Source organism: Xiphophorus hellerii, chromosome 7 (assembly GCF_003331165.1).
Source record: "Xiphophorus hellerii strain 12219 chromosome 7, Xiphophorus_hellerii-4.1, whole genome shotgun sequence".
NCBI lineage: Eukaryota > Metazoa > Chordata > Actinopteri > Cyprinodontiformes > Poeciliidae > Xiphophorus > Xiphophorus hellerii.
This window is the reverse complement of record NC_045678.1, coordinates 30,435,923-30,463,271: the sequence shown is the minus strand read 5'-3', so window position 1 is coordinate 30,463,271 and position 27,349 is coordinate 30,435,923. Positions and strand designations below refer to the sequence as shown.

General features: G+C 39.5%; 2 protein-coding genes across 13 annotated transcripts in view; one reads left to right on the top strand and one right to left on the bottom strand.

Moving 5' to 3' along the window:
• The window catches only part of col18a1a (collagen type XVIII alpha 1 chain a), a 73,469-nt gene extending 55,267 nt beyond the window's left edge, over positions 1-18,202 (bottom strand). The window contains exons 1-2 of the mRNA XM_032567897.1: positions 18,066-18,202; positions 17,906-17,979 (exon numbers count right to left, since the gene is read on the bottom strand). Of these exons, the coding sequence (XP_032423788.1) occupies positions 17,906-17,979; positions 18,066-18,076 (85 nt within the window). The 5' untranslated portion in view covers positions 18,077-18,202. The remainder of the gene's footprint in view (positions 1-17,905; positions 17,980-18,065) is intronic.
• Positions 18,203-21,225: 3,023 nt separating this feature from the next.
• Positions 21,226-27,349, top strand: part of obsl1b (obscurin like cytoskeletal adaptor 1b) — a 47,043-nt gene continuing 40,919 nt past the window's right edge. For 9 of the 12 annotated variants that reach the window (XR_004339924.1, XM_032567947.1, XM_032567943.1 and 6 more), the window contains exons 1-2: positions 21,226-21,509; positions 24,607-25,709. Coding sequence is in view for 11 of the 12 variants with exons in the window: in XM_032567947.1 (XP_032423838.1) it covers positions 24,695-25,709 (1,015 nt within the window). In the remaining variant the exon portion in view is untranslated. The remainder of the gene's footprint in view (positions 21,510-24,606; positions 25,710-27,349) is intronic. The other 3 variants (XM_032567950.1, XM_032567949.1, XM_032567948.1) reach the window with 1 other exon arrangement.

The following is a 27,349-nucleotide window of genomic DNA, read 5'->3' as shown; positions in this document are numbered from 1 at the left end:
AAAACTATGGGGTTTTTTTTCTGTTTAAAATATTTTCTAATTAGCAATCAGCAGAAACAACTTTACAGAATCAGCATACTATGGTAATAATTGTGCTAAACCTAAAACTGATCATAAACATTAATTACGCCAACACAATATTTAGTGGAAGCTAATGCTAAAGCGCTAAATTCAATTAAAATGTTTCTGCCCTGGAAAAAGACTACAACCCTTAAACTCTGCTTCAGTTTTGACATAATTTACTTGTTCTAATGCCTTTACATTTTGTTTTTATGATATTTATTGTTCTCTATTGTCTGCTTTATTTTGTTCTTGTTTGTTTCTAGATTGAAATAAAGTTATTGAGGGAAACAGAGAGAGAACATGAGGACAGGAAGCAGAACTGCTGTGCAAACACTCTTCACTCACTTCAAAATAAGAGCATGAATATAAACGGCTAAGTACAAATTCTTAACAGTCAATAAGCAAAACTTCAACAAAGATGTTGAACTTTATTCAACTGAAAGTTTAGAAAACAGCCAAGTAAATTACAGTTTAGAATTTATCCAGAAGGTAAAACCGCTAAGCTAAAAATTAGATCCGCTGTTAGTGCATTAGCAGAAGTTTGTCCACCATTAGAAGTACTGTTTTCAAAATTAGCTAAGTGCTAAATGAAGAATTAGTTCTGCTATAAACACATTAGCTTCTACTGCGACACAGCATATAATCACAAACCCGCCATTTTAACAGTCAGACACGGTGGTGGAAGCATGATGATATGGGCTTGTTTTACAGCCATGATCTCCTCTAAAGACTAAAGTATTCTAATGCGAGTCCATCTGTCCAACATTGTCATCAAACACAGCAGAATCGAGGTCCTGCAATGGCCTAGTCAAAGTTCAGACCTCTATGTGATTGAAATGCTTTGGTGGGACCAAAAGCAGAAGCAAAAGTCTGGAAACCTCCAGGATCTGAAGCAAGAATGAGGCTCTAACCGTGAGTTTGTGACGCTTCTATCGTCCTAACCCAAGTTTAATCGAAATAAGCACCAAGACAAATGGAGACAGCAGAAATCTTTCAGCTTCAGGGATATTCCTGCAATCTGAACCGAACTGAACCGAGGAGCTCTCCACCGCCGTCCTGCTGCGTTTAGCCGCAATGGGTGGAGAAGCTAAGTAAGGATACGCCGCTTTTGTCTGCGCTCAGGCATTCCCCCTGAGCGCAGACTTTTCACCAGGGAGATTTCCCTGTGTGTGTCACTCAGAAACGAGACAGAGATCCAGAAAGTTACAACTGGAGCTGCACACACACGCAGGTTCATGCGGAGGCATTCCTGTTGGAAGGAGGAGGAGTGGATGTTTATATGTGTGTGGCCTCGTTCTCCTTCCAGACCAACAATGCGCCATTCAACAACAGAAAGTACATAAGCCTCGACAGCTACAAATTGTTACAGGAAGGGCGTTCAGAGGCTGGAGTTTATGAAGTGAGAGGAGATAAAATACACAAACACGGATGGGAAAATGGTTTCAGGGCAGCTAATGAATCTGGACGTCTCCTACATCTGAAGAAGATGAAGTAAACGTTCTCATGGTCATCTGCTAAAACCTACAGAAGCATTTAACTTCCAGACCTTGGAAATAAATTCAGGAATGTATCTTTTCATAACAGGATCTGAATTATGACATCTTAAAAAGGCATAAAGGGGTTTCCTCTGACTGCTTCTCACCCTGTTTCTTCTAGTCGACACTTAAATGCCCCAACAGGTGTTGCTGATTTACTGCTACCACCTTTATTTTTTAAACAAGAAGATATTTTGGTTTTAACAAGAAATAAATCTCATTATAACAATTTTTTTTTTTTATCTCATCCAAACAAATTTTGGATTTCATTATAACGTAAAAACCAGTGGTGAGCACTAAAAGTTAGCTGCACTAATCCTAAAGTACTGACCGTAAATATTAGGTCTGCTAATGCTGAAATGCTTCACCAACACAGTATTTTGAGGAAGCTAACGCTAAACCGATAGACCAACTTGGTATTTAAAATAAGCTAACGCTGAAGCGCTACACCGTATGTTAAAGAAGCTAATGCTAAGGCGTTATACCTACATGTTATTTTAAAGACACTAATTCTGAAGCGCTGAATTTAACCATGATGTTGTAACCTTGAGCATCAATTTAATGGTAATCAATCTCCACCTACTTCAAAATAAGAGCAGGACTTGCCTTTAAGCTTCAACACAAATGTTGAACTTTATTTTACTGGAAGTTTACAAAATAGCCAAGTTAATTATCGCTTGACAATCTGAATGGAAAATTAATTTAGCAGAAGCCAAGTATGCTAAAGGTTTTCAAAGTTAGCAGAAGCGCTAAATGAAGCAATAGCTCTGCTATTAGCGGAAGTGTGTCCACCACTGGTTAAAACACTTGCAGCATGTTGGTTGGCTCTAATCCTTCAGCGACCCTCGGAGGCCACAGCAGCTTCGTGATTTACTCTGAAAAGAAAATTAAATCCTTAAATTAAAGGTGCAGTCCGTAGCAGCAATGGTCTCGTCCATCTGTGAGCTTAAAATAGCAAAAGACTGAAACATTTCAACCGCAATAAGAAGGAAACTTTCCAACTTTGCAGGTTTTTAGGTCAGATCAGACCTGCTGGATACCTCAGCAGTTAACTCAATATCTCTGCAGGGCTGGGTGGAGGTTTGCACGGCCGGGAAGCTTTAAACCAGCGCCGCAAACTCCTCCGCTAATCCGCTAGTAACAAAGCTAATGTTTTGTTTAGTGCTTCTGGTAACTTTGAAAACATTTAGCATACTGAACTTCCCCTAAATTAATTTTCTGTTCAAATTCTGAAGTGCTAATTAAGTTAGTTGTTTTGTAGACTTTCAGTTAAATAACGACCAACTGCTTCTTCTTTCACGTTATTTAGCATTAGCTTCACATAAACACCATTTTGCTATCTCACTTTCACATTTTTGTTTCGTGCTTTTCCTAATTTTGAAAATGTTACTTCCACCAGAGGCCCACTTCTGCTTTTCTCATCACTTTAGTACTTTTAATAAGTTTTAAATGGTTTAGCAATTAGCTAAACAATTTAGCTTCTGTTCGGCAAATTTTTCCAGATGAATTCTAAAGCACAGGTTTCAGGTTAAAATTTATTTAACACACAGTTAAATACATTTAAACATCAACAATCAGCTTTCCTGCCTCATGTTCTTTAGCATTAGCTTCAGCTAAACTCTGTTTTGCTTTCACATTTTTGTTTAGCATTTTTGCTCATTTTGAAAACGTTATCTCCAGTGGAGGGAACGCCTCCACCAATCATCTATGGTGCTAACGGCAGAGCTAATTTTTCACTTCACACTTCAGTGATTCTACTAATTTGAAATTGTTTAGCGTACATAGCTTCTGTTAAGCTAACTCTTCCAGATAAATGCTAACGCCTTATTTGTGTAGCTGTTTTGCACAGTAAAAACGTAGGAAGTGGAGAACAACCAAACTGCAGCCTATTATCTCCCTGCTGAGTTTATCAAGGAATAATTTGTAGCCTGTGGACGCTTCGCCTCCCGTAGCGAACCTGCCGTGATATAGTGACGCTTGGAGAGCAGCCAGATTTTTTGTTAGCTTAACGCGGCCCTGCAGCAGGGGAGGTTTGGCTTGACTTGCCCTCAGGTTAAACATGGAGTTGAAGGTTAAAGAGAAGCAAAATGAAATCATCCATCATGTCAGCGCTTCCAACAGTTTCTGTGCGCTTCCCTCCTTAACACAAAGGTAGTTAAAGACATTAGCAACCGTGTTTATTAGAAAACTCTGAGGATATACGGCTTAATGCTGGTTTCTGCAGCTGGAGGGAGGCTCCTGCAGATGCATACCTCAAACAGCAAAGTGCTTTAACATGCTGAGGTCTCTGCAGTGGCTTTAAGAGCGAGTTGCAGCCTGTAAAATGACTCAGGTTGTGTCTAAGTGAGACTCTGACAGGTAAAACCCTGCTTTCCTTTGTGTTTGTCTTTCTGCCTTTGTTGCTTTTTCATCACAGTGCTGCATTAGAAGCTGTCCAATAATGTCAGGAAATAAACTTTATAGCTTAGTTTGTGTGGGAAGGGGGTGGTGTGTAGGTCTGATTAGTAGTTATTCACAATATGAGAGCTGGAAACTTGTTTCATATTTTTTTCTTATTTATGATTTTCTGCTCTTAGATATTGTATTTACATCTTGTCCTCTACTATCTATTTAGTTCCTGGACGTTTCTTGTTTTAAAGTTATTGGGGGAAATAAGAGAGAGAACTTGAGGGCAGGAAATGCTGCGTAAACAGTCTGCACCTACTTCAAATTAAGAGCGTGAAGATAAATGTCTATTTGCACAAACCAAAACTTCAACACAGACATCAAACTTTATTCAACTGAAAGTTTACAGCCAACTATATTAATGCTTTAAAAGTTATTCTGAAAAAAAAAATTAGCTTAGGGGAAGCTAAGTGTGAGGGAGGAAACAATCAGTTTACAAAACAGCTACACAAATCAGAGCTTTTAGCATTTATCTGGAAAACTGATTTAGGGGAAGCTAAGTACGCTAAACAAATTCAAAGTTAGCTGAAGTGCTAAGTGAAAAATTAGCTCTGTTGTTAGCGTATTAGCCGATTGGGGGAAGTGTTCTCTCCACTGGAAGAAACGTTTCAAAATTAGCAAAAGAACTAAATAAAAAATGTGAAAGCACTTTAGCAACATGTTGTTCAGCTGAAACTAATGATAAAGAACGCGAGGAAGGAAACAGTCCATAATTTAAAACACAACGTTTTCAAACTAGCCGACTATATTAGCACTTTATAATTTATCTGGAAAATCTGTTTAGGGGAAGCTAAGTGTGCTAAACATTTTCAAAGTTAGCTAAAGCGCTAAGCTAAAATATAGCTCTGTTATTATTAGGTAATTAGCTAATAATAATTAGTTGTAATAGTGTGCTCACTATTACAACTAATTATGATGCAAAACATAATTTGGACAATCAACTTTCTCAATAAAAGAGCCCAGATTTGGATTAGCTTTCCACCAATAATCAATAATCAAGTTTAATGACTTGATTGTAGGTTTTGATCTTTCTTTGTATTTTTAATTTTAAAGGTTAACTTCTAAATGCTGAACCAGCAAATTATCCTTTGCTGGAGGGGCTGCAGACGAGACAGCGGTTTATTTTAAAATGTTTTATTTCTTTTCCTGCTCAAATAAATGTGAAAGACCGGTAAGGACTTGGCAGATTTTTTTATCACCTAAACAAACCCGGTGAGACAAAGAAAGAGGTGGTGACTAATCCAAACTGTGGAGAGGTTTTTAATGCACAATCAGCAAAAGTTCAAGAAGCAGATGAGACAAGTCCAAACCAACACCAAGCGGCTAATTTGGGAGTAGCCAATACCTGCAAGTGATTTCTCAGATTTAATGAGCATTTTCTCTTAAATGAACCGCGTTGGAGGAGCATAATTAGATAAAGAGAAAGAATATGATCCATTTAAAAGCCACAACCTGACTCAGATGTTTAGCAGAGATGGATGCCCTCCGGTGTAATTCACAGGGAGCTTCTGAGTGTTTCTTAATCTAGTCAGTCTAACAGCAGAGTCACTACAGGTGCTTAAATCTGCAGCGGCTGAGCTAAAAGGTGCCGTTCTGAAAGCTAAGGAGAAAAACCAATAATAGCCTGAGGCTTCGGACCAAGTAACAGAACTCCAGGACTTTATTTATTAAAACAGAGACCCGCCTCTTTCCTCCAGGGCATTCTTAGGATTCCCATGTGGCTTACACAGGACGCTGACCACCTAACAGCCTCATGCTAAGCACTCGAAAAGGATGTTAAATATTTATCCCTGCTTGTATCAAACACTCAAAGGAGATGCGCTGCACAGCCGCAACGTTTAAAATGGCTGCAGGTTTCCTGAAAGAAGTTGGTTTTTATCCACCGGATGAGAGAGAAATTGACAGAAGAAAGTCTGGATCAAGCTAATTTTAGCTTAGCTTAGTTCAGAAATGGTTGTTTCCAAACAGCAGATATTAACTAAAGAGAAAGGTTTCAGCTACTGAAGCAGCTTCATTATTAAAGATTATTAATAATCATCACAAGTACATGGAATTTGCTAAAATCGGAATCTGTGCTAATGAGTGAATGCTAATGCTAACACGCTAATCCAACAGCATCTAGTGGAAGCTAAAGCTATCATGCTAACTTCAACTACAAAGTTGAATCCTCAAGCAACAACTTCATTTTCATTCTAATGTAATGTTTAATGTTATAATTTACATCTTAATGTAATTAAATTATTTTTTCTTCATTTAAACAGTTAGTGGGAAAAAAGAGAGAAAGTGTGATGAGAAGAAACAACTGACGTCAAATCAAGACCCAAGTTCAAACTTCAGAGGTAAATGAAACGCAGCATTACAGCAGTTTTTACTTCTAACATGTTTTAACACTTGCTGTAGGCGTCCTACGCTGCCCCCTGCAGTATAGGAGAATATTGACAACATCTCAGAGTTTAAATGCTGCAAAAGCTGCATTAAGCCTGATTCAAAGCTAACTTTTGACGGCTTAGATAGTGTGTGTGTGTGTGTGTGTGGGTGCGTGGGTGGGTGTGTGTGTGTGTGTGGGGGTGTGTGTGTGTGTGTGTACATGTTTAGGAGCTTTAAAGGAGCTTCTTAAAGGTCCAGAGGTGGCTTTCTCTTTTTCTGCTCTGAATTTTTACTAAATCAGACTGAATTGTTTCCTTTTTACCTTTGAAACTAAATTTTATAGGGGCAGTATTTTGTGTTCTCCAGGCACATAGTGCCATTTAATATAGGGTCAGGTCACTGTTACCTTCAGTTGTTATAAAAATGCTAAATATATCAAATATGACTTAAAAGAGCATTTACTTCCAAGGAGGAGCTACACCTTGAAGGCGGGGCTACATCCAACCAGGCGTTTTAATAGCTGAATGGTTGCCATGGAGATTAAAGAATTTCTAAAACCTGCATTTAAGTATCAAATAAACACTCCAGGTGTGACGTTTTGAGGGAATAACATTATAACATGATGGAAAACTAAAAGAAGTCAATTTGAAATGAAACTGCCCCTTTCAGGAAGCATCCAAAGACAATTTTCTAGTATTTTTTTCTGAATTTCAACAGACAGAATTTTAAAAATTTAAACAGGGTTTTAAAAAGTGAAAACTGAATTTTAAGAAAACTTTCACTCCAAGCAATAAACACCTGATATGTTTTAACAGTTCAACAGAAGAACTTTTTTCTGAGTCTCACTCCAGATTTTCCCCCTTTTCAATAAATCATTTCTTCACACACTTCATGTAAAACCTCTGCCTGCCTTTACAGGCCTTGGACTTTGTAATCAGGGGGAAAATGCTGCTACCTGCGCACCTGCGTATGCATTCAAACAAAGATTGATCTCTGTCCATTCCTGCTGCAGAATTCAACTTTCAGTCATGTTCAAGAACAAATCTTTACGTCCAACTGGAACATTCCTCCAGTCGTTTTGGAAATATTACACCTCACCTTCAATTGACACTTAAATCCCCGACAAAGAATGCAGATGGCGCTTGGAGGGGGATGGCGTCATGGCTACCGCGGCTATCAGCGGCCGCGGGGTGATACAGCAGATCGGGAGATACCACAAAGAAGGCTTTCATCCGCCAGACAATATCAGGGCCCTCAATTAGCAGAGCCCAGGGTGCCAGCGGTTATTGTTCCCAGACTGGCCACGTCAGCTCGGGGGGGGGGGGGGGGGGATGGCAGAGGTCACGGTGTAACTCCGCTTCAGCCTCAGCAAAGCAACGGCGTTTATAATCCATGTGATTGGGATTAAACTGGAGAGCGTAATGAGTCTGACTGGTTTTTAAAATGCATTTGAAAGCAACATAAGAGATGAAAGAATAGACAATTAGGTAATTAGGTCATCTGCACTGCTGTCAGTTTTACAGCTGCAACTAAATGCGTTGATGAAGAAAAAAAGTGACCTTTTCCTTTTTCCTGGAGCCTGCAGCTCAGCAGAGCCCAACGGCTTAATCCCACTAAAAGCCTCACCAACTTTTGCAATCCTGGCCTCCTTTTAGACATTTTTCCACTAATACTTGCTAATTTCTGCTGTGGGGGCGGAGAGCCTTTAAGCTACCAAGAAATACAGACTGAAATGTGCAATCGCTGGATATTTCTTCCCACAACTGAGGCATGAGAAATGAAAACCACTTGAGTTTTTCTTTTAGAAACAAGCAACAAATCAGAGCAGAAATACATTGAAAGCCTGTAAAATGCATTAGATATGTGGGGATGTTGAATGAGTTGGTGAAAGCTGAAATATTAATATTGAAACAGCTTTCAATGACACCAAAATACACCTGCAAGACTCATGAGTGGTGGGCTAAGCTAACCCTAAAACACCAATCATAAACAATAGTTTCACTAATGCAACAAAAACTTAATATCAGTGTTAGGTGTAAACAAAACTGATCTGGAAAATAAAATCAATTCCAATCTAAAGACCATCATCATTCAGAGAGAAAGATTATTCTCAAGAGGAAAACAGTTCAGAAAGCTGGAGCTCCATCTCAGACTTTACAAGCCTCAGTTAGCAGGTTAAAGGTTAAAGTTCATGACAGGACAATTAGACAAACACTGAACAGGTATGACTATTTGGAAAGTCGTGTCTCTCTAAAACCAACAAGATTGCATGATTTATGGCTGCATCTGAATAAAACACGACTTCTGGAATGACGACCTTTAGCCATATTAGACCAAAGTAAAGACATTTTATCGTGATGTTCAGCAACATGTCAGGAGGAAACCAAACAGCGTATCTGCGTAAGCTAACGGTCAAGCTACAAACCCTGGGCACCTTACAATCATGGAGTGGACAACGATGAGTGGACCAGCCATGTTGGAGGGTTTTGAGTGGTGAAGTGTCGTTTAACACCAAACTACAGCATCTTAACTGGGTTGAAGTCCAGGCTTTGGCTAGGCCACTCCAAACATTGGACCGGATGTTCTCCTGGTGGATTTCTGGTAGAGCCATCAACTGTGATAAATTAGTTTCCCATGAACACATGGAATATCCTCTTCTGTGGTCGGATTACATCTGAGCTGGTCCCAAACTGACATTGAATACTTATTTTCATGTCATTAATGGATTAAAATTTATGTAATTATTGAATTTCCATTACAAATGTGTCCAAACTTTTTTGATATTCCATTAAAAATGTTGAAAAAACACAATTTCACAAATGTGGTGTTACTATTAAATATGAAACGTGATTTAAATCAAATTTGTTCAGGCAATAAGAGATTAAAACATCCTCCGATCTCTTCTTGTCTTCTTTGTAGTTTCCGTCTGTAGTAACATCAGTTTGTTGATGTGACTCAAAAGTGTTTTGTACACAAATTTTGATACAGCTGTAAAAAAAACAAAAAAAACTCATTCTAGTGCAAAAGCTTTTTTCAAAAATGCCGTATTTCCATTTTCATATGTCCAATTTGAGCAATTTTAAGGTCAATGGAAACTCAGCCATTGACTTTGTTTTTTCTACTGTTTTTGATGGGATTTTTTTAGATAATGTGTTGCTTTTATAAATCTTTTATTCATCAGACGTACTATTGCATTACTTTCCTATATCTGCAGTTCAGGTATTAAGCAACCTAAAACTTAAGTAAAATGGCTCAATCAGTTAATTTGTGACCTAAAAAGCTTTTCATTGTTTGAAAACTGCTTCTTGTGTTTTCTCAGGTTATTTATGTCTGATGTAACAATTTATTTTATGATCCAAAACCTTCTTACGTGACAAAAAGAAGAAATCTCTCCTGGGAAAAACACTTCTTTCACAGCTTGTGGAGAAAACATTCAGCGGTTATAAAGATTTTACACAACCCAAATAATACGGCTATAAACTTCTTTTTCCAAACAACATGGTGCCTACTGTTGTTTCAGCCAATCAAGTGGTCAGTGAGGAAGCCAAATCCTGCCAATAATGGCACTGTCTGGACCAAAAGCCTTACAGATCTTTTAAAGCACCTCTAGATGTTTACAGTCTACAATCTTTCCAGTCTCTAATTCTGATGGCACTGAACCACCTGGACCAGAACAACGTCAGAGTGTATGAAGCATAACCATTCAGGCGCCCAGCGCTCCGTCTGTGCACCGTATAATAACCTGGTGAAGCTAAGCTAAACCGTGGTGAAGAAACGGGGTTGGACTCCCAACAAACCCATCTAACTTGTTAGTATCCATTTGGATTAGAGGGAAAGGAGGAGCAACATGGGAGCCTTCAGTCTTTCCCATAATTCATCCAAACCCGAACAGTCGACACGCAGTCATGTGGTCGCCGTACCTTCGTATTTTCACACAACACCAACTTCGGTGTGTAGCACACTCATTTCCACTGTTTTGCTACAATGAAGCGTCACGGAGACGGGCTCCTCTGTGGACGACAACATTGCAATTTCCATCCGTCTTTGTCGTTATGTAGTGGAAATTGAACAAATGCATATAATTCTACTATAAGAAGTATTCATGTCGCTTCATGCGGATATAAAAACCGGTTAAAGAAGCGAAATGTCAAAACCAGAGCAGACAGGTTTTCTGTTTGTGTTGAAGAAACACTCCATCTTGGAAAAATAAGGGAAAGGGTGCAAAGAGTTTTACTTTTAGCAGTGAAATGTAAACATAGCAGAGTGGGAATCTTTTACTTTCTCACAATTTGATTCCAATTTTTGGGGCCAGAATTTGATTCAAAATAATTTTTTTCATATTGATTTCTGCTTTAATCTCAGTGTTCAATGAATCCTGGTGATCTCCTCCAGTCTGCTTCGTAGGGCCGAATGACAAATCGAGACATTAAAGCTTCACATCTATTAAATTTTAAATATTAATCCATGTTTAGATGGAATTACTCCTTCCCTGCTTCCTAAACTTTTTTAGCGAAGTGTCACGTAGCGAGCGCCACCTTTCTGCAACCTCCCCCATGGACGCCAACGTTGCAATTTCCATTCAGGAGTTTGTTTTTTTTTATAGTTATTTACTGAGGATTCTTAAACAATGTACATAATTCCTCACCACATCAGATAAACATTCTGCTTTCAAGATGCCTGCAAATACAAAAATGGTTGAAGTGAAATACCAACATCACCATCCGAGCACATTTCTGCATGAAACATGGCAACAAACTACTGACCAATCAGACAACAGTTGGCCCAAAACTCTGTACGAAATAGTTGAACTTGTGGTTGATGTTGAAAAGGGAAGCAAAATGATGCATCTTCATCACGCGATGACATCAGTGAGTTGATTTTAACTGTCCTCAAGCTCCCAATTCACATTTCACAGCTATAAGGAACCAAATTATTTGTTTTTGTAAAACAAGACGCAAGCAGCGACGTCTGGAGTCCCTGTCGGAGTCTTTTCTCCGTTCTTTGGCTTTTAAAGCTTAACTTGTCCAAACCAAATGCACCTGGAGGCTTCCCTTCCAGCCTCCTGATGCTCACCGTGAAAAAAATACCCAAACCAAAGTCTCAGACTCAGCAAAATCCCCCTTTTGTCACAAGATCTGTGGCCTTGGTGGTAATCTCCCTGTCCCATAGGATTCTCCTCAGTTCACACCCCCATGGTGTGAGATTTGTGAGGGTAAGTGCCTCCAGAGACGGGACGGCCGCTCTTGAAGGACGGGTGAATGAGTGGAATTCAAGGATGCCCTGAAAAGCGGCGCACACATCATGAGAGTCAATCAGAAGATAAGCAGACGTGGAGAGCAAAAAAAGAGGGATATAACTGCAAAGTGAGGTTCAAAATGCACAATGGCATTCCCGAGAGGGGCCTCGTGAAATGCTGAATGGTCTATTCATTCACTAAAAAGGGGAAATGGCTGGTAGCTGGTGCTTGGGTTTAACACCGTTTGCATCTTTTTGATAATATTAAAAGGATCACATCACCAGTAGAGACATAAAGCGGTCTATATTGGCATCGGCCATAAATCATGGAGAGTGAAAAGCTGATGGTATACATTTCCTAGAACCGGAGACGGAAAATATGGAGTGATGGTGGGAGTTGATGGGATGGGGGGAGAGGGTCTCTGGTTTCATGTCCCTTTGTGTTCAGCAGGCTGTCAAAGAAGACTAGTGAACACGACCTGAAGCTGAAGACCGGGACAAAGTGCCAGGTACACAGATCCGGTTTCCCCCGCTTCAGCCAAACGCTGCTTTGTGGGGGAATAATCTGCACCTGGTGGTCATGGAAACCAGTTCCCATCCAGACTGAAGGCAGCAGACGAGCTGACCACCCGGAGGAAAAGTGTGCCCTGCTTTACGTCTAATGAATTCTCTAGTTTGCGCCGTAAAAACCGGAGAGATAGATCTTTAACTTCTGCAACAGCTGCTAGCCACAACAAACCCAATAATGACCAGTCAACTCGTTTTCCATTCCCGATTTATGTTGACCAAGATAAGAAAACACCAGCTGGGTTTCCATTAGCCATAGAATTGCGCAAATTATGAAAATTAATTTTCTTAATGGAAACATACCAATTCTGATAAAACTTGTTTCTATAGACCCCTTGCAACGTGACGTCATTCGCGCTAGATCCCACCCCGCAGACAATGACTAGCACTGGTTTTAGCAGCCACGTTGCCAACATAAGGTGCAAACTCTTGAATGTATGCATGCTATGTAAAAGAAGGAGGGACGCAGAGCTTTGCTACTACGGCAACTAATAAAGCCAGAAAAAACTTTTAATTAAAAAATATAGATATGGAAGGAGAGGCACATAGTTAAGTTATGCTAGCTTGACTTTGAATACCTTAACATGTAGATGTGCTGCAGAATTCTGTTTTTTGGTTCAGTTAACAAAATAACAAAAAGGTGACTAACACACCAACTCTGACAAATCATCAGTAAAGCAGAAGTTTACATTAGCTAATCAACCACCTCTATGTTAGCTTAGCTAATAGCAGCGGTAGCTAATCTACCACGGCAATCATTTATTAATAATCACAAAATGAACATCAAGCCTGAAAACATAAAATTGGAACGAATTGAATATTACGTTCTTTGTGTGGGAAATGTTAGAATGTTTTTTGGGGTTGAATCTTGATAAATGTCGTGGCGTTGTTGTCGGTTGCTTTGGCAACAAGTCTGTGTGTAGTGTAGCCAACAAGGAGCGAGGTAAAAAAAAAAATCCTCTTTATGCTCTCCAGACGCAAAACTTCAGTTTATAAACAATTTATGAAAGATTACATTTAATTAAAACCATTTAAATCAATAGTTTTCACACTGTTGGCTTTTATTGAGCCTGGGTGGTAAAAATCAGACTAACTACTGTTCCCTTGGTTAACTGTGAGCAGACACTCCACAACCTAAACTAACCTTCACCAATAAATCAAATAAAGTTAAAACAGGAACTAATTATAACAGTAAACATAATTTATCCATCAATACATGTTGTTTCAGATTCTTCTGCTGCGAATAACGAGTGAAGAAACAAGGCAGAGTTAATAAGACGGTTGGGTTTAGGAAGGAGGAGAAACACAAAATACCACTAAGATGGACGAAACAAAGTAAAAACTCAGATCAGTCAACACAGATCTGCAGAACTGAATAGAAAACATGTATATACAGTAGAGTCCTGTAATTTGCAGAGCTTCACACCTTGTGCTGAGTGTTACCTGGATTACCTGGGAAAGACGAGCAAATAAGTAAAGGTTTCACCTGAAACAGGAAAGAGGTGCTGAGAGGCGAAGCGGCACTCATGGTGCCATTAGTTCTGGAGCGAGTGCTCGACAAATCCTCTTCTTTCAGTGCACAGCCAGTAATTACCCAGTTCCTCTGTATTTTGCAGCCGTCAACCCAACATTTGGACGTTGAGGACGAGATCTGAGGGCAGCGCGAAGGTGAAACACAAATACCGGCTGTGAGCAGCAGGACAAAAACAGACACGGGTTCAACTCCACGTTCATTCAGGATCGATGAAAAACGACCCAAAATCAATGTAAAAAATGTAAAAATAAAAAACCCGTTGTCATGGAGACGGAACTGGAGCGAACGCATGCGCAGAGGAAACTACAAAAGTCAGAGATTCAGCCGGTCCCGTCTCCGTTTAAGGTAAACATTTGGACTCTTTTTGGTTTTGACCAAATTCCCGGAAAAACCGAGGTGCTCATGAGTTTACTGTGCGAAAGATTTGTAAAATGAAGATTGATCACCTCGGAAACACCGCAAATATTGGAGCTAAGCTACAGCGAAGCAGAGCTACGTCACAGAGTCCGGTACCGAGCTCAGTACGCCGCGCTGGGATTGGTCAGAAGTTTGTTGCCATGTTTTAAGCAGAAATGCACAAAACTTGCGTTAACTCACAATAAATCAGCAAATACACCCTTGTTTATTTTGCATATAACAGCAAATATCTATTTAAAATTATATGTTCACATTTAAAGAGCCTCACTGAAAACGTGTTTATACATTCTTAACTCTGGTGCAGAAACTGGTTGAAAACCGAGCTGTTAACTTCATGTTTTTGTTTGTCTGAGGTTGAGATGCGTATGAAAATGTCCCTTTATTAACCATTCAGACTAAAAACACAAAAAACTATTAAAACTGCCCAAAAATAGTCCAAATAGTTTGAATGTATTTTTACCTTTTTTCTCCCTTCTTACAAAAAGTTTTTGTTTATGTCTTAGAAGGAATGGAAAGAGAGTTTGTGGTGCATTTGTATCCTAAAGAAAAATATATAAAACTTAAAATATCTCACTAACACATATTATAATACATGGAAAAACCTCAGCAGAAAGTATTCAAGTGTCCAAGATGTCACTGACTACTACATTACTGCAACGCAAAATAAATAAAAAATCCCTGAATGTCTTCGTAGAAATACATTTGGAGAGCGACATCGATAGTTGGCTATCCGGTGTTTGTATCCATAGGAGACAATAATGCCAAGTGCTTTTCTGATTTGGTGACAAATTACGCACATTTTTTTTTACAATTACAAATGCTGTAAAATGACAAAAAAATTCTGGATGGAAAATGCAACGTTGTTGTTCATGGGGGCGAAGCGCTCTCTACGTGACACTTCGTTACAACAAAATGGAGGATGTAGGGAGGGAGTAATTCCATCTAAACATGGTTTATATTTAAAATTTAATAAACGTGACACCTTCATGTCTCAGTTTGTCATTCTACCACGCAAAGCAGACTGGACATGAGGATCCTTGCAAAGCAGACATGAGGATCCTTTCCAACCGATTAAAGCAGAAATCATCACGAATAATCGTTTTGAATCAAATCGTGAGTGAGCAAAAAAATTCCTACCCCTAACTGATATGCAAACAACAAAAACTGTTTGATTTGTTTTTTAATTTACGGTGAATTTTCTCTAATCCAGTCAAAATCATACAAGCTCAAATATGTTCCTCCAAATAAGCCTAAACTTTCTCCCTAGATGCACAATTTTCGATTATAAATGATCTATTTCGCAGAATTTATTAGATCAACCAGCAGACAGAACAATGGGAAAATCAATAAAGATCTAAGAAACTTAGGTGGTTTGACTTGTGACAACTTTTCATTTTGGATATTTTTGAACATTAATCTACTGAATGTTTTTCTAATTTTATAGAAATTCTGTAAAAACCATAAATGGATGAAAACATGAGTGTGAGCACATGTGGAGGTTTTTTCATGCAGTCATATTGAAGCAGGTCAGGGTTGGGTGTGTTTCTTTCTGTGTAGGAGACTTAACAAAAGCCTTGTGTGAAGTCATACTCCACTACCAGCTAAAATTCTTATATTTAACCTTTTTAATGACAGATTTTGGGTGTTTCTTCATGTGGGAGGAAAGTGATCTGAGAAAATATAACATCTTCCTAGAGATTTCCAGATTCACCAACCTCCGCATTTCCAAAGATGAAAACCAGCTAAACTAAACCAAAGGCAGCTGTTTCTACCTCATGTTTCCAGGTGTGCTAACACTGTAATGCTAACTGGGTCATGTGTTTTCAATGAAGGACTTGGATGTTGACAGACAGGTCTTTCTATGCATTACAGATGGGCGCTGCCGTCATGTTGGTCTAAAGACGGATCCGAAGACCTGGAGCTCAGATGCTAAAGAGTCAGATTCATGTAAATTCTCTACACTTCCACCTTCAGATGATCGTCCGCCATCATAACTGTGTGAGATCTGGGTGGTCAGTCATCAGATCCACACCTAAACTGGACATTTAATGTTCCTCCCACCCAGAAACGCAGGCTTACAGCCACAATAAACCCACTGTCAGTCTACAAACATCTACTTAGCTTCAGTCTAATTAACTCTCTAAACGGCGGCAGCTGACACAATACAACAAAACAAACGCTCGATGGGACTTGAGACACTTCCAGGGAGGAAGATTACGCGTAAGCAGGTTTAATGACTAGAAAATCCAGGAATTAAACATCACAAGGTTCACTGGGTGAACAGAACTGGTGCAGGAAATCAGACTTTATCCCTGACCAGATGGGTTGGCTTTTTTTTTCTTCCCTAATTATACATTTTGTGAAGGATTTGCAGCTTCAGGCTCCATTAGAACAATGCAAACTTTTTAAAACTCAAGTTTTCATCCATGATTAGCAGATAAAGTCCAGCAGAGTTTCCCTCTTTTTCTGTTTTGTTTTCCAACGTCCGTCCCGCTGGCCCAGAAAGGAGAGGACAGCGGGCCGTTAAATGGCACAGTTGGGGTCTGTCGCAGCCGCTCCCCTCCCCCGGCGGCGTCCCGCTGGGCGCATGTCAAAGATCACATGACAATAGGGATTCCTGACCCAGCTTAGCAATGGGAAACACTGAGTCAGAGCTGCTGGTCTTCCTGTGGACCGATTCTCCACCCGATCCCAACCAAACCGCAGGGAAACACCCCACATTTTCCGGTTAAAAGAGGTGAAGAAGATTCAGAGCATGCAGGTTTAATGTGGTTTCCACAACAATTCGTCTTCTGGATCCTTAAGTGATCAGGAGTTGCATTTCCATTGAACATACAATTGCAAAATTTTACATTTGGGAAAGTAAACACGCCAATTTTCTTTAAAAAATACAAAAAACCTTAGTTTTCCAATAAAAAGTTTTGATGCTAAGATGAGGGTTTTTGGTTGTATTGAAATTGAATGAATTCAATTCAATTCGTATGAATCCTGTTACCACATCAGCGTAGTAACAGGATGTTACTACAGCGGAAGCGACAAAGAAGACGACGGGAAGTGGAAGGAAGGTGATGGAGCAGAATGATGTTTTAATGGAGAACAAAGTATTCCCGTGTGATTTTTACTGCATTAAAACTATTAGTTAATGGAAACACCTCAATAGTAAAATTGTGTTTTTTCGACATTAGCGGAACATTGTCACAGTTTTGCGCACATTTGTAACGGAAACAATTGCTATATAACCGTGATATTGACAGTTTTATGTACATTGTAATGAAGATGCAGGTATTAGCGCAGTATTGACAAAGTTTTGCGCAGTTTTGTAAAGGAAACGCGGGAAGAGCCAACCAAATATTAAACATCATCCTGTCCGTTTTCATTCGCCATCATCTGTTACAAAAACATTTCCTAAAATGGATTTCCAGCGATCAGGATGAAGGATTCAGAGCAGCAAGAAAGAAAAAAATGCCAAACAAACGTGGACAGAAAAAAATCTTCCAAACATTCAAGCTTAGATTTGAGTAAAATTCTGTCAATAATCAATCATATCTAAAAGTCTGAGGCAGATGCACGATTGGGGGCGCGAGGATTTGCAAAAACGAAGAAGAAGAAAATCCTGCAAACTTTTAAACGTTTAAACTGATTGTTCGCATTTACTTTTTAAACTATTTTGCGCAAATAAGCGAGTTTATCTGTCTGCGCAGGTTTGCGGGGGAAACGCGGTGGCAGCCGCAGGTTTTCCTACCTGACCACTGCGACGCAGCCGGGAGGATGAGGAGCAGGACGCAGCGGAGGAAGAGCTGCAGCCGAGAGCAACACCTGCGGAGAAAACGCGTTCACAGCTTTTCATGTTTTACTCTGACACAAAGTGAGAGAAAGTTTCAGAAATGAAATGAACCCAGCACCTCATCTTCATCTTCTGTCTGTGTGCGGGACGGTGCGGGGCGCTACATGGACTCCTCCAGGGGAGGGAGAGGAAAAGGCGGAGAGGAGAGAGTCTGGGTCCGGGGCTCCGCTGCTGCGCCGCCGGGACAGCTGATGAGGAGGAGGAGGAGGAGGAGGAGGAGGAGGAGGAGGAGGAGGAGGAGGAGGAGGAGGAGGAGGAGGAGGAGGAGGAGGAGGAGGAGGAGGAACTGACCTGCACATCAGGGACTTCCCCCGGGTCCTAAAGGAAACCAGCAGGTTGAACACAGAAAACCTCCCAATAAAGAAATAATAAAGGAAACTAAATAAATAACAAGAATAAATTTATTATATTTTTGATTAATCAGCAGTAATTTTATTGCTTCTACTACTATAATAAAAAGTATTATAGTTAAAAATAATGTTTTAGGATCAGATCGCCAGGGTCCGCTCCCAGAACAAGCAGCAGAAATGGGTTTTCTCCGCAGGGTGTCTGGGCTCAGTCATCCGGGAGAGACTCAGAGTAGAGCCGCTGCTCCTTCACATCGAGAGGAGCCAGTTGAGGCTCGGGCATCTGGTCAGGATGCCTCCTGGACGCCCCTGGTGAGGAGTTCAGGTCCCACCGGGAGGAGGGGAAAACCGGGACATGGAGGGACGATGTCTCTCTGCTGGCCTGGGAACAAGAGGCTGGGGAGGGAAGTCTGGGCCTCCCTTCTGAAGCTGCTGCCCCCACGACCCGACCCGGGTAAGTGGAAGAAAATGGATGGATGTTTTATTTATACAATGATTTATATAATATATGTTATTATATAAATATTTTCCAATATTAAAATGTTAAAAGTTAAATACTACTTTTACCACTGCTACCACAAAATATCAGCAAGAAATTATATATTTATATGATTTATGCATTAATATAGATTATTACTCAAATTAATAATAAAATAGTAATAAATGTAATTCTAAATGATATAAGTATTATAATAAACTTGTTAAAAACAATAATGTTCATAAATAGGAAAAGATACGACTAATACCACTTTGACTAAAAATAATAATAATAAAGGATAATTATTGTTAGTAAAACATGATTAAAATTAGTTTATATTTGGATAAATTAGCAATACTGTCATTAATTTCATATTCTGTTGGCCAGAGGTGGGCAGAGCAACAGGCTGCAACAAATACAAAAAGTAATAATTATCATAACAACAATAATAAATACACATCATTTTTATATTTCTGTATTTTTATATATGCATTTAGTTTGTGAGCTTTTACTATGGTATGTACTCTAACTCATTATATCAAGAATAATAAATATATATATTTGTTTAACACAGGTTTTCATGTAAGATTTGGTAGTTTTAGTATTTATAATTGTATTAAATTCATAAATCAGAACAATTTTAAAAGGGAATGTTGCACTTACAGAAGATGGCCAGCAGAGGGCGAAGTTGCTCTCCTTTCTACAGAAAGATTTAATTTGATTCTATATCTGATCGGTTTCCCTGCAGAAGCAGCCAATTAATCAATAATATCGATTTATCCAACAAAACCCAGAACCACAGACAGGCTGAGAGACTTTCTGCTGAGCCTGGACAGATTGATTTGGTGTAATTAGGTATGAAAGGGATTTTATTTGGTTTGTCTGAGGATAGAAGTAGAAAATAAACCGGAAAACTTTCTAAATAAAATCATAGAGGAGCATAAATCAATCACCTCTGAACCAGTATTTGTATTTCTATTTATCAGGAGGAAAAAACAGCAGATTTATTTGGTTTGATGTTTTTTTTAGGTCTTTATGTCGTTCTGCATCTCATGCTTCATTCTAAACTGCAAATCTTACAAGGCATCTTTGTCCACTTTTTAGTGCAAATATCTTAGTAAACAAGACAAAACTAACTAGCAAGTATCTTTTCAGCAATTTATAGGAGTTTGTTTTAACTGAATAATTCCTTAAAATGTATGAAAAAGTTCTAGTTAAATTAGCAAAACACTAATAAGACATTTTCCCATTTTATAAATGAAATAATAAAATTGTAATTTTTTATCAATATGAAGGAATTATTGTCTTTAAACAAGCTGCTATAGCTTGAAGAAATTTTAGTTTTGTCTTAATTCAAGTGAACTAAAAATATTTGCACTAAAAACTAGTTAAAAAAACTTTGTAATATTTCACTTCAGTTCAGATTTATTCAAGTCCCAAAAAAGATGTAAGTCATGAGACAAAATATAAAAAATTTTTAAAGTAAAAGACATTAAAGTTTACCAAAAAACATAAAATAGAAATCAATAAATGATATGAAGAGCGCAGCAGTGTGTTTTGTGTTTTTACAGTGTATCTGAAACTGATTAAACTATATTGGGTTGAATTCAACTTTTTCCTTTAGCATTTGGCTCTTTTTGTAAATAAATGCAACTGAATCATTTTATTGGTAAAGCTAATACAAAAAGCAGTGGTAAATTAATAATAAAAACATGTTTCATTTTAAAACCGATAAAAACAAAAACGATATACGGAGCATGCCTGACATTTAGAGTAAAAAAACATCCAGGAATAAAAATGGAAATGAACACTTCAACCCAAAAATCCAGAGTAACATTAATGATTTGATTAGTTAGCATAGCCACAAATGATGGCAGATAAACGAGTTTTCAGTAAGTTGATTGACAGCGCTAAGCCCCGCCTCCTGGCTCTAATTGGTTGTTTTTGGTGCATTTCTTCAGACGGCGATAGCAGCTCAGGAATGAAGGGGAGATGATCTTTCTTTTACAGATTATCTGTCTTTTTTTATTCTCCAACGACATGGTGACAGTTTAACAAACATGTAGAAACACATAATAAAAGTTACCAACTGCAGCTTTAAATGATTGTATGCTGTGAGTTAGAGCGGCATGACTTTGTCTTATCATCTTTCTGTTTTTACTTTAAATAAATAGATAAAATAATTTACTACGGTTTATTTACCTGTCAGTCGGGCTTTCTTAAAGTGATTTCTTGAGTTTACCAGATTACTTTTTCACACTGGGCCAGGTTGGCTGGAAATGCTACTTAAGCTATCTTTAGCTCCTGCTGGCAACTGAATGGAAATGCCTGACTGATCCGCTCTGCTGTCATCAAGGCACCCAGTATTTTTAGGGGGCTGCAGCAGCTGCAAAAGCATTTAGCAGCACTCTACGAACAATGACAGTTGCCGGAACGTACACAGGAACTGAAGCGCCGCTCTGAACTCGCTGCTGTTTGGGTTCGTTTTGCAGCTTTCAGCTCCTGCTGCCGGACAGAAAGCTGCGAGGATGTAACCGCGTTGCTGCAGATTAGCATGTGTGTGAATTTAAAGTCGACTTGGGACACGGCTCGGCACTCGGGACACGCTGCCCTGACTCGGACCACGGCTGCAGGCTCGGAATGTGTGTTGATGGCCGTTCCCGGCGACTGAAGCGAGGTAGGCGGGAGAGGGCAGAGGTCATTCCAATTAAATAAGACAAGTAAACACAGGGGTCAATCTCATCTCTTTAAGTTTCCACAGGGAATATTAAACACATTTAAACTGAAACATCTTAACTGTGGCAATGAAATATCTCTCACAGTCACTTTATCCTGAGTCATTCAGACTAAATATTTCCAAAAATGATAAAAAAAACAAACAACAAATCCCTCCCATTAAAATGATCATGTTATTGATCAACAGTTGATTCAGTTTTCATTATGTTTACAGCGGCTTTTACATTTTAAAACCAACAAAAGTTCCCATTGGGGTCTAAATCAGGAGAAGAGGAGGGGAGGAGATTATTTCGACATGTTTTGAGGCGTTCGTGTGAACATGCAGTGTCGTAGTACGGGATGTTTTCTGCCACTGCAGAATGTGCGTACTGAGGATGGAGACAAAACTTGAAACGGTGCCATCCATTCGTAGAGCAAAGCAGCTGTTTTATAATTACTCACACCCTGAATGATTTGGATTAACAGTAAGATTTCAGAAGGTCTTGATGATGTAATTTAGAAATATCTGACTTACCAATTTTCAAAATACTCATAGAAAAGTTATACATATGAAAGTTACCCAGCAACCAATTGCTATAGCTAATTTATTGTCATTAAATATTCAAATAAAGCCCACAATCATCAAACCTGCCTACAGACATCTAGCAACAATAATTGTATTGTTTTGTCAACTTTGCAGCAATTCCTCATACGGGGCATGCATGTGGAAAAGAGTGGCCACCTAAAAATGTAGCTGTGCTAACCCTAAAGCAATAATCATCAACATTAGTTCTGCTAATGCTAAAGCGCTAACTTCAACTCAAATTATATCTACTCTAAAAATACTACAACCGCCAAGCACCAGTTTAATTTTGACATTATAATTTAAATGTTCTATAAAACCCTTAGATATTGTATTTATGTTTATATCTTGTTCTCTACAGTTTTTATTTTGTTCCTGTAAGTTTCTTGTTTGAAATAAAGTTATTGGGGGAAAAAAGAGAAGAAATTAAACTGCTGTGCTAACGGTTAGGGTTAGCATTACAGAGTTCAGGAAACGCCAAATTATTTATTTCCCTGCAGATGGAATAAATAATCTATTATTTATTCCATCTGCAGAATTAAGATGAAATTAAGCTGATAATTTCATCTTAATTTTAAGATGAAATTATCTTAAAAGTCACCTCATAATTTCACCAACATGTTTATCCTGATTGGAAGTGACCAGTGGTGAGGACCACTAGCTAAAACGTTAGCACAAATCAAAAACATTAGCTCTGCTAATGCTAAAGCGCTACACCAACACGACAGTTTGTGCAAGCTAATGCTAAGGCGCTAACTGCCATTCAGATCACATCTGCCCTTTACAGACTCCAACCCTCGAGCACCAACTTAGTTTTGACATAAAAAATAGAGAACATAAGGAGAGGAAACAGTCCTGACCACTTCAAAATAAAAGCTTGGATATAAACAGTTAACCACTTGACAATTTTGTAACTTTAACACACGTCAAACTTTATTCAACTGAAAATTTACAAAGCAGCTAAGTAAATTAGCGCTTTAGAGTTTAGGAGAAGCTAAGTGTGCTACATTTTTTCAAAGTTAGCAAAAGCACTAAACGAATATTAGCTCTGCTATTAGCGCATTAGCAGATTACCGACGTGCCTATCGCTCATTATTGGAGACTAATTTTATAGATTAGATTAGATATTCTGGAAAATTCCCACTGAAATGAAAGATTGCGTCCCCAGTTCTGTCCTGCCGGACGGGAACCACAACATATTGTTCCGGTAAAAACTTTTAGGTATTCGTTCTGGGACTTTGCTTCTGTGTGAGCCCGCATGTTTCTGGCTGGCTTTGTGATACCCGAAACACACTCCCTCACAGGTCTTTATTTAGCGCTCGCTATATTAAGAGCTTTCCCACTGAAATACAGCACCAGCTGTACTGGCTGTGTGTTGTGGCTGCTTTTGCAAGCGGGCCTGGGCCGCCCAGCAGTCCTCCTCTGACTGCTGGGCTGGGTTTTTCTCCCACGCAGACAGATCTAATTCAATTAACCCTAATATTCATGCCATCCGTTTGTGCTGAAACACATGCAGTTAGAAGGGGCGAAGGGGAACCGTTGGAATGACAGAAGGTACTCTTGGCATTTTAACTCATTTTCCCTTGGATAACATTATCTCATGAAATACTGGACTCATGTTTCCAGGTTTTAATATTCTGGTATTGGAGCTTCTTTATAGAAAATGTCAGAGAATGCATTCATCTTTAACAGGACAACCAGAACTTAAATATTTTCCTCTTCTATATAATCCATTATTTACACAACACACCCAGTTTCAGTATTTTTCAGACTTTATATATGTAATTTATGTGTAATATGAGCAGTTTGGGACCTAAAACCGACTCTTGGGGAACACCTCAATTTATTTCCATATTATAGCTGATTTTGTATTCACCAATTTGTACAAACTGTTGTTGATTTTTTTTGTGACTCCTAACCCAGTTCAGTGCAACTCCTCTGATGCCATAATCTTCCAAATTTGGGAAAAATATTTGGTGATCTATGATATTAAATGTTTTAATCTATAAATATTCCTGCTACATATTTCTTTTATCGTTTGTAGCTCTTGAAACGTGAAATTCCCCTGCAGGCTGAGCTCAAATCATGGCAGTGACATATGACACGACTTTTGGGACAGATACTACTACTTCTGTGGCAGCTGCCACGTCTTTCGTGGTACCTGTCACTACTTGAGTGGCAGCTGGTGCTAGCTGACACTCAAGCTGCCACTAGGTGGCCATAGTGTGCTAAAACTGTCACCGAAACATGGCATATGACACCAAATCAGTGGCAGCTGTATATGTATGTATTCTTGTTTTTTAAGAGTTTTTTAAAAAATGTTGCTGTTTATTTGTTCAAAATAAAATGATTCATATTCTGCATTCAATCTTATACAAAAGCCATGGATCTGCCACTGATATGACTTAAGATTTATGTCAATAATAATACCAGAGATCTATTTTTGGTCAAAGTAATCTAATTTTTTTTTCTTTAGAAACGTATCGAGCAGAACTTGGATGGACTCGGTCCAGTGAAAAGTCACAACTCTCCTGAACGACTTGAGGGACGCTGTCGGAGAAGGAATGGATGTCTTTGGTGGCGCTCCACGTTTCTTAGCCTACCCAAGACCTGTAGTGGTCCAAAGTGGGACTGATGCCGTGCTTAAGTGTCAGATTGGCGGTGATCCACGACCTGCTGTCATCTGGGAGCGAAACAACGAAAAGATTGACCCCCAAGGACGATATAGGGTCTTTGAAGATGGCAATGTTTACAACCTTATCATAACCGCTGTTACTATTGAGGACAGTGGGCAATACATTTGCAAAGCTAAGAACAGCATTGGGGAAACGTACGCGGCTGCCACCCTAAAGGTAGAAGGCGAGGCACAAGAGATGGAACTCAGAGAGGAAAACAAGCCACGGTTCCTCATCAAACCTCTTTCTACGCGTGTCGGCCGTGGGGAAGACGCCGTCTTCTCCTGCAAGCTTTGGGGAAACCCGCGACCAGAAGTCGTCTGGGAAAAGGACGGTAGAAAACTCAACGAAATATTTGAGAGCACGCATTTCAGCGTGGGCTACCAGGATGGAGGATGGTTTCAGCTCAAGATCTTTAAGACTCGCGCTCCGGACGGTGGGGTGTACACATGCAAAGCTCGGAATGAGTTCGGAGAGGCGTTGGCAGGAGCCGTGTTGCTCGTCGACGCCGGCCCTGGACACGAAGAGGAAGGAAACCGTAACGGCTACACTAACGGCCACTGGAAAGTTCATCAGGGAAAACAAAGGACTGGCAGACAAGTGCCAACCCGACTAAAGGACGATGCCATGACAAAGTCTACAAAAGTAAAAATGTTTGCTGTGACTGAGGGCAAACATGCCAAATTCCGCTGCTTTGTGACTGGAAAACCCAAACCAGAAATAATCTGGAGGAAGGACGGTAGACTTATCTTGTCCGGAAGGCGATACTTGTTATATGAAGACAGAGAAGGATACTTCACGCTCAAAGTTCTGTACTGCAAGCAAAAGGACAATGGAGTTTACGTCTGTGCTGCATCAAATACCGCAGGGCAAACCCTCAGCGCTGTGCATCTCTCCGTCAAGGGTAGGTCAATGCTTTTTTCAGAGATTTCCTTTGCATTGTTGAGTCAGAGCGGGCACAGGACATCCAGGGATGTCTTCTGCAGCAAGGAATGGGGCAGAGTGGGGCGTGATGCGTCTCAAATTTCTGTCCATTTGATTCTGGGATGATGTAAGTAGGATATAAGGGTACACTGAGGTCATTTACTGGGATAAAGCCAAGGAGAGAAGGAAAAAAGAGGATTTAAGACCTCTGACCAAGGCTTGTTGACAATGTACTTCACAGAAAAACAGGTACTAAAGTGAAAATATTCCAGTACAGCCTTTAAAACTTAATTAATCTAAACAAGCCAAGTTCAGTCATATTATCATAAAGTCTGCAAACTTACTCGGCTTGCTGAATGGCTATGGATTGGTCCATGTGAGGCGAGTGGTTTTAGAGTGGGTATTATGTTTCTCACGTGGCCTGAGAAACTCTAAACTAAGGTCACCACAGTATCAGTTTGAGATAGTAAATATATCATTTGAGACCAGACTCTTTGTCTGTACTGCAGCTAGTTAGAATGTGAAAGGCAACTAAATATATTTGCAACTGGTTTTAACAAAATATCCGTAAGGCAAAGCGTCTATGATAAGGAAACGAAGAGCTTTGCACACAGATGGCTAAATAAAGCCCACATTCTGTTGTTTACAACTGTCTGGTACCGTCTCCTGGTGTCGGTTGCAAGCACTTTATTCCCTATCTAACACCTCTGAGTGTTTACAAGCCTCCCATTCCTCAACAAAATAAGTTCCTTGTCTTTTGATTTCTTGTTTGCTTAACTGGAATCTGTCGTAAAACATATTTGAATTTATAGTGTTACTACAAGAACATAGCTGTGGGTCAGATTATCCTGAGTACACTCACTGACAAGAACAGTGAAGCACTAAGTATCCGGCGATAATGTAACAATTTTCTTTAGCTGCGCACACCAGCGATGGATATGTAAATGCGAGGAGCCGAAACATCCAGAACAGGCAGTAAAGTGCCTGAGAGGTGGCATTTACTGCAGCATTGTGTTAGAGTGACAGTCAGGCAAAACACAGACTGAAGGTCAGCAGACACAGGGGATCCCTCATGGAGCTACCACACAGCATGACCATGGAGTTTGATTGGGGTTTTATTTTGGGTTTATACGAGTGGAGGCAGTCACCTGATGCAACAACCTGGCATGCTAACACAGAAACGTCTAAGTGGCTTGACTGAAACACTTTGGCATCCAACAGAAATGGTTAAATTTGGATGTAAATTGGTGTTCATTGCCAGCTGCCATGTCTGAGGCTCTACCAGAGATAACAAGTCACATTACCAGGCACATTAGTTAGCATAAAAATTTAATTTTATCTCCTCAAACTTGCATTAGCTGATACTTGTAGCTTTATTTAGCTGAAGTCTACTGGTTGCAACACAATTAGCATCAGGCTTCTGTTGGTAGGGACAGAGAGGGGAAGAGGTAGAAAGAGAGAGAAAAAAGAAAATGATAAATCATGGAAATTACTGAGCTCGCTTTAATTAGTCATGTGATTAATTGACTTACAGCGACAGGCCTGGATGGAGGGAATGTCAGTCCTGATGGTCACCAAGAGTTGGTCAGTTAGCATTGCCGATCAACTATTGATGACCTA